At 45.2% G+C, this 8,458-nt stretch overlaps 2 protein-coding genes across 2 annotated transcripts in view; one reads left to right on the top strand and one right to left on the bottom strand.

Annotated features, from left to right (window-relative positions):
- LOC310866935 (partitioning defective 3 homolog B-like) overlaps positions 1 to 8,458 on the bottom strand; it is a gene marked incomplete at its 3' end in the record, with an annotated part of 224,820 nt that overhangs the window by 45,021 nt on the left and 171,341 nt on the right. Inside the window, exon 19 of the mRNA XM_083776730.1 lies at positions 7,588 to 7,632. Within this exon, the coding sequence (XP_083632856.1) occupies positions 7,588 to 7,632 (45 nt within the window). The remainder of the gene's footprint in view (positions 1 to 7,587; positions 7,633 to 8,458) is intronic.
- Positions 1,635 to 2,204, top strand: LOC310866398 (ferritin, heavy subunit-like; the record flags this gene model as incomplete). The annotated part of the gene is made up of 1 exon (XM_083776004.1): positions 1,635 to 2,204. The coding sequence occupies one exon, from the start codon at positions 1,635 to 1,637 to the stop codon at positions 2,202 to 2,204; it is 570 nt and encodes a 189-aa protein (XP_083632130.1).

The raw sequence follows: 8,458 nt of genomic DNA, 5'->3' as shown, positions 1-8,458 counted from the left end.
GTGGTCCTAATGGCTCTATAAAAAAGGTAGACTTTGACAACAGGTATAGGGGACACATAAACAAGCTAAAGTGGAAATGAACTTTTTTATATTTTTTATTTTGTTTGGGGGGGGGGGGGGGGGTAAAAGATGGGGTCCTTTAAACGTTTAATGGCTGTGTTGGACATTCAACAGGAAACTATTTTGAAATAACACAGATACCGTTGTTATGAACAACTTGGATTATTTTTTTTGGTGGGGGGGGGGGATTTGACTATTATGGGTGTCGAGAGATGTTGGAAGGGGCAGATGTGCAGGTGGAAAATAACAGTGCAGACTAAAATAAGTGCACTGCTTCTCAATGAGAAACAGTTTAACCCACTAAAGTCTGACTCTGACATGCACAAACAGTTTACAATGAATTTACAATTAAGGCATTCAGCAGACTCTTAATCCAGAGCGATTTAGTAAATTAGCCAAGAACCTAACATCTGTCTAACGGTAGAATAACTGTACAATTAAACTATAAGACACTATAGAATGCTATGTCTACAAAATGCTATCTAAATTACATAATGTTAGCCTACGCATACGCCTGCAAGGTCATCAAGGCTAGCACATGTGCTATGAAAAATCGGGATGAAGGTGATTCACTATATATTTCACCACATTGTGATCCAATGAGAGAATGCACTGTTTAAGAATGACTACTTGTCCTACCTACAGTATAGAATTATGTAGGCCTACTAAGTCTGATCAAACAAGTAAGATATTATTATCTTATTGGGGTCCCTAACACAAAATATTTTAAGATGGGGGTCCCTGGTCAAATAAATATAAATTTGGGAGTAAGTAGGTCCGATGGTCCATGGACTTGGCTCACAAAGAGTGGTTTGTTTAGGGCACTAAATGACGACGCAAGACATCATGTGGCCGATAAATATAAATAAAGTGGGCACCCCTCACTTCACACAAGTGTGATCTTTAAAAACACTGCCGTAGAGATGATCAACGCAATGCAACTCGAGACGATATGCTATGTTTCTTACTGTCGTGAAAGAAAGTTAGTTCAACATTTATTTTAGTCTCTGTGTCAAACGATCTGTATTGCCTGCATAATAGGGTTGCTGCCATCCAAGTATAGGATTCCAGCAATGTGTCTCTGAGCAAGTCTCTTAACCCCCCGAGCAGGCTGCCCACTGCTCCTAGTTGTAATAGGATAGGTAAATGCAGAGGACAAAGTTCACCTATGTGCATACATAATGTGACAAACCCTCCCCCCCCCCCAATTATTAATATATTCTAAAATACTGATGTAGTAAAAAAAAACGGTTTGTGTTGTGTGTATGTGTGACGTCAGACCAGAGCTCTGCTCAGCCTGTATAAGGTGTTGCACATGTTCAGATCAAGACTATAATCAGACTGTCGGTGCGCAGGGTTCATTGATTATTCTGAAATGCTTATCCACTACCTTCCTGCCATCTGTATCACGATTTGACAAATTGCATTGATCGCCAGACTACCAACATCCAAACAAGAAGCCAGCATAAATTTGCAAATCACTCGTTTCCTCATCTACACCATTCCATCTCATTCAATTTCTTTCTCTTCAGCCTTAGGAACAAGCGGGCAAGCCGATACCTCGACAACAAACAATGAACCTGAACGAGGCGTCCTCCCAGGTGCGACAGGAATACGACCGGGCCTGCGAGGACGCGGTCAACCGCCAGATCAACCTGGAGCTAGTGGCGTCCTACGTCTACCTGTCCATGGCGTACTACTTCGACCGCGACGACGTGGCGCTGCCCAACTTCGCCCGCTTCTTCCGCGAGCAGTCGGGCGAGGAGCGCGAGCACGCCGAGAAGCTGATGAAGGTGCAGAACCAGCGGGGCGGGCGCATCCTCCTGGAGGACATCCGGAAGCCCGAGCGGGACGACTGGGGCAGCGGCCTGGAGGCGCTGGAGTGCGCCCTCCAGCTGGAGAAGAGCGTCAACCAGAGCCTGCTGTACATGCACAGGATCGCCACCGAGCACAACGACGCGCACATGGCCGACTTCATCGAGACGCACTACCTCGGTGAGCAGGTGCGCTCCATCAAGGAGCTGGGGGACTGGGTGACCAACCTGCGGCGCATGGGAGCCCCGCAGAACTACATGGCCGAGTACCTGTTTGACCAGCACACCATGGGCCACAGGGACACGTCGGGCAACAAGGACGGTTCCTAGACAAGTACCTGTTTGACCAGCACACCATGGGCCACAGGGACACGTCGGGCAACAAGGACGGTTCCTAGACGAGTACCTGTTTGACCAGCACACCATGGGCCACAGGGACACGTCGGGCAACAAGGACGGTTCCTAGACGAGTACCTGTTTGACCAGCACACCATGGGCCACAGGGACACGTCGGGCAACAAGGACGGTTCCTAGACGAGTACCTGTTTGACCAGCACACCATGGGCCACAGGGACACGTCGGGCAACAAGGACGGTTCCTAGACGAGTACCTGTTTGACCAGCACACCATGGGCCACAGGGACACGTCGGGCAACAAGGACGGTTGGTTCCTAGACCTCTTCACGCCAAATGAACTCTCACTAGACGTGTCCAAATGAACCCTTATGGGTCTGTAACTCGGAGAGCGTACAAATTACAATTCCTTTTGTACAGTTAAATTAACTATAAAGTACTGTTTCCGAAGAAACGGCACAGGCTAAAGTACTCAATTACATTACAGCCCAGTAGCCGATACCTGCATCTTGTCCCACATGAGTCATGACACCACAGGGGGCGGATTGTAAAACTGGATTAAGGAGGGTGAATAAAGAGTATAGCACTTGACCTACATGACGTCACAGCCCAGTAGCCAATACCTGCATCTTGCAGATGACACATAACCCCCTCCCTCTGTCTTCCTATGGGTTGAGCCACATGAGTCATGACATCACAGGGGGCGCATTCTAAAATGGGACTAAGGAGGGTGAATAAGAGTATAGCACTTGACCTCACAGCCCAGTAGCCAATGAAAACGGTATAAACGCCCTCCCTCCGTTTTCCAATTGGTTGGCCCACGTGACGTCACATCCCAGATGGACAACGACCACGTGAATAAATATGGCAACAATTGTGGATTCGCTTTTCGAGCCCATGATAAATACGGTGCATTTTACAGTGTAGATTTGGTCCCAGAGATTAAAAGGGACAATCTATCAAACTGACACACACACACACACACACACACACACACACACACACACACACACACTCTCTCTCTCTCTCTCTCTCTCTCTCGCATACAGTACCTACAGTATCTGCATTTCAATGTCCTCAGCCATCTCCTTGTTATATGACTCATTACTTTGTTCAATAAAGATCTGTCATGATTCAAACCCAGAACGGATACAAGCGCAGGAAAATAAACGCAACAGAAAGTGTACTAAAAACTACAGTGAATAATAAAAAACACTCAAATACAACCCAAGTTAACACTTATAAAACACAGGAACAAACTGAATAATCACTGACATACAGCATAAGCCATGAAGCAGCAATGAGACAGTCAGTCAGCACAGGTACTGTACCTACTGTACTGCATAATCCCAGGGGATAATTAACTGGTTAGGCACGGCTGGGCTTCAAAGGTGAATCAACTGAGGAGCCAAGAGCACTGCGTGGGAAGACGCTAGCGTGGTAGGAGGGAGACGGGAGTGACAGAGGCTGTGACCGTGACAGGATCCTTCCTAGCTATCTGTAAGTCATTACATACCTCTCTGCACTCATGTGCAGAGAGGTAGTCATGTGTCCTGTTGCTAGCGTCAATGTTTGCAGTGTTCTATGGCAGCAGTTGAAGTAAAACCTAATGAATGGAATTAAGGAACTCTTTGGATTCAGATTTATTTTAAAGAGAAGATGGCATCTCTAATCTAGTTGATCTCCATAACTGGTTCCTAACTAACAATTATTCTCAATTGCCCCCCGGCTGGGGGAGGGAGGGCAGAATCCATTTCTTCCGGCCCACGTCCCGGCCGGTAAGCACCGTCGGCCGGTCTTTTTATAGGTCGGCCGGTCGGTCCGAATGCATTTTTAGCGGCCGACGTGAAATACGTGCGATGGGTCGGCCGGTCGTTTGATATGTCGGCCGGTCCGTGATTACGTCGGCCGGTCCGTGATTACGTCGGCCGGTCCGTGATTAGGTCGGCCGGTCCGTGATTGCGAGGCGGTCCACCCCAGGAGGTTAGACGGGACAATAGTCCGGGAGGGGAGGTGCGTGCGTGCGTGCGGGGGTAAATGTGTCAAGTCACGTGACCACTGGCTGTGCTACGAATATGAATTATTATTATTATAGCTAACTAAATAGTTCCTGCTGTAAATCTCGTTTTGATTATTTCCCTAGTGAGAATTAATTTGATGCCTTCCATATACTTTCTGGAAATGCATAATGGGCGCTGATTTACGTCGTTGTCTGTATGCATGCATCTAATATGAATTAATATATTATTATATATATAGGCTCTGGGTGGCTGAAATCCCCCCGCAGGTTAAGGTATACCTAATTCGAGATGTTTAATGTGATATCGGTTATCTTTCTTCATATTTTTTTTTCTGCTCTCGTTGCAAAAGATCTTATAGTCCAGTGGAACACTTCTTTAAAGTAATGTATGGCTTCCTTAGTCTAGCGGTCTATGCTGTTGCCTCTCGATTTATTGTTGCATGTGGAACCTGGTTCGAGTCCCGCTCATGGCAAAGTTTTATTTTATAATGTTCTTTTGTAGCCTATATTGTGTATGGACACAATAGCTACATTTTAGACTGTATCATTATTGTATATTATATATTTTTTAAATAGCCGTATTGAATTAATACATATTTAATTATTTGATAGGCAGGCAGGCAGGCAGGCAGGCAGTCAGACAGACAGACAGACAGACAGACAGACTTCTGTCTGTCGGTCTGTCTGTCTGTCATAAACTTTTAACTATTGTCCCGTCTAACCTAAAGGGGTGGCTAACCTTAGGGTAACCTGTCAAACCTACGACCGGCCGACCTAATCACGGACCGGCCGACGTAATCACGGACCGGCCGACGTAAACACGGACCGGCCGACGTAAACACGGACCGGCCGACGTAAACACGGACCGGCCGATGGTGCTTACCGGCCGACGCGTTGGCCGGAAGAAATGGATTCTGCCCTTGCTGGGCTGGGGGTCCCCAACCCGGACTAAAGGAAGCAGATCATGGTAAACCAGTAAAAGAGTATTTGTTTTTTGTTTTCTTTAATATATATTTTATGTAATTTTTGTTTTTGCGTTCCGTCATAGTTTTCTACAGTATATTTAGTTGATTTCGATTTCATTAAAAAGAACCCACTCTGAACTCTGTAGAATCTGCACCTGGCTCGCTAATAACAAACTATCATTACACCTGGGTAAAACTGAATCCATTTTCTTTATGTGGGTGACGATGTGATCACAAGAAAAGAGGAAATGACCTACCTGGGTTGCTAATCTTACCTAGAACAACCGGGGTGCAGACGTTTATCCGACATACCAAAAGTCCGACATGCGCAAATAACCCGTTGCTCACGACATGCTTTGCATCTGCGACATGCCGCGTGCAATTAGGGTTAGGTTAGTGTTTGGGTAGGGTGTCGGACTAATGATGAAGGACTCTTAGTATGTCGGAACATATGATATGCACCATGATCATCCTGCATCATCATACAGCAGCCAATCAAATCATCACATTCCGTGCTTCAAGCACGTGCTCAGACACACTTACACACACATGGTCCCCTCAAAAAGTAAATGAATGGTAATAAATAAATAACAATACTGGGCCCAGGCCGTAGCGTAACGGTCTGGGCACCGGACTGGTAATCCAGTCGCAGTGTGCCGCGGGTTCGACTCCCGGACCCGACACGGCCTTTACTGCATGTCATCCCCCCATCTCTCTCCCGTTTCCTGTCAGCCTACTGTCTGTCCCTTCAAAAATCAATAAAAAGGCGTAAGCCGCAAAAAAAATATCTTTAAATAAAAATAAAAATAATAATAAAAAATAACAATACTGTACTAATAAAACCCCAGGACAGACAGACCAGAATGAGTAAACAGGTAGAGTGCACTTAAAGTATATAGAACAGAGAAAATAAATAAGATTTGCCTAATACGCTTTTCAAGGATGTGCCGTTTCTCTTTGGCTTTTTATTAAGAAGAGGGTGTAAGGTCTCCTATTCCATCTTTGTTGTTGGGTGTGTTCAGAAGCATTGGATATCAGGATTCAAATTTAAAAACAGCAAAAGTAGCAGATCAACAACAAGCTCAAACACGCTTCACGGTTCTGATACTTGTGTGTGACGCTGTAGTATGATCAGGTAGGGCGTTCAGTTACAAAAGAAAATCACACCCATGTGAAGTGAGAGGCGCTCATATCATCATCATCACATTCCAGCCAATCATAATTGGCCTTTTCTGTCCTCACTTTTTATGCTCAAGGCCAATCACTTGTGGCGTACTAAATTTTCTGTCCTCACATTCTATCATCGATACGTAGCCTACATTGCTCAGCTCATCCAATCAAATCATCACTATAGGGTGCTCAGCCAATCAAATCACTATGAGGTGCACACGCACACACAGGGTTTCCTCGAGCTAATTGCACAGGGTTTCCTCGAGCTAAATGCACAGGCCTGCCTGCAGTTCCAGCTCTGACCACTACGTCTCAGCGGCTTCAACGTTGGCCAGCCTTTCTGGGGACTTGGGTCACATGCTTATTGGTGTGACAAGAAGCAGTCAGGAATCAGTGCAGTACTGTACATCTGACACACACACACACACACACACACACACACACACACACACACACACACACACACACACACACACACACACACACACACACACACACACACACACACACACACACACACACACACACACACACACACACACACACACACACACACACACACACACACACACACACACAATGTGTTTGAGTGTGAGTGTGTGTGACGGGCGACAACCAGATCATGTGAAATCAACTGGGCCACTCATCTGGCTGCGATGAATGATGGCTGATTGTATGCTGCAGGGGTGCACACAGACCACATGCACGTCGTAGATGGACATGAACAACAGAATGGACAGCATATACATGCATGCACATGAGTTGAAGTGATTGGCCGTTGCTTTGGTAGACGACCTGTGGCATTGGTCAGAGAGAGACCCCCCCCCCACACACACACACACACACACACACACACACTGGTAGTACTAGTGGAGTAGAAGTAAAAGTAGCCTACTGGAAATTAAGTTGCACTTAGTTACGTTCCACCACTGGTATATACAGTACATAAAGTTAAATGAGTCTTCCACAATAACATTGTCCTCTCTCGCTGGAGGACAGACATTAGACTTTGTCTGTATATTGGTCCTGAACGCCACCTTGTTAGCGATTGATTACAATTACAATTTACAGGTGCTCTTAAACTTACAGTAAGCAAGAACACAACGTAATATGTTGAATGTGTGTCACGTGTGTGATTGATGGGTTAATTTGTCACAGCGAGACCAAGGTGTGTGTGTGTGTGTGTGTGTGTGTGCGTTCCTCACCTGTATTGTTTCCTGCCAGGGATCCCACGTTGCTCTCATCTGCCACTGAAACAAGAGAAACACATTTTAACGTACTGGATCACACAAACAGAGATGCACACACCCACAACTTTGTCCTGTAAATGTATAAATTATTGTACAATGGACCACAGTACTGCACAATCTCCTATTAATAAAGTACTCAATCAGTCAAAACATACAGTATAAACGCATATTGGTTTATTCTACATTGTAACTGCAATTTAGTATTACGGAAACCAACTGCAAAAGATTAGGGGATAGAATCTAGTCAGACATGTTTCTCCTGCAAGTGAGTTAATTTGTGATACAGTAGCTCCGTCCATGAGGCAGAGAAAGAGAGAGTGAGAGCGTGAGAGAGTGAGAGAGACAGACAGACAGACAGACAGACAGACAGACAGACAGACAGACAGACAGACAGACAGACAGACAGACAGACAGACAGACAGACAGGACACAGTGTCATGGCTCCAAAGTCTAATCAACGGCTTAACGAGGAGGTGCAAATTGCTTTGCTTTGTACTTTGTTTTGGCACGTTCAGCCATGAAAATGAAATGCATTCCATCCCATGAATGCATAATGATAGCTAATGACAGTATCAGTATGCTAAAGCTGACCACCTGACATCAGCGCATTTTCTTTTAAAGGCTCAAACATGACTAAATGTCAGTTTCAGGACAACATCATCAAATCTCCCCATTATGCAAGTATGATTTGATATACATTGGTATAAGTAATCAATAAATATTAATTATTTTAATTAATAAATAAATACATAAACTTTGTGGGTGGCTAATGATTAATGAATATTTAATCGGTCCGCTAAGTTATTGAAAATGTTGGAAGGGGTCC

The sequence above is a fragment of the Protomyctophum parallelum genome (genome assembly GCF_964188405.1).
Source record: "Protomyctophum parallelum genome assembly, chromosome: 11".
In the NCBI taxonomy this organism is placed as follows: domain Eukaryota; kingdom Metazoa; phylum Chordata; class Actinopteri; order Myctophiformes; family Myctophidae; genus Protomyctophum; species Protomyctophum parallelum.
The sequence above is the reverse complement of the archived record's forward strand: the minus strand, read 5'-3'. Positions and strand labels throughout refer to the sequence as shown.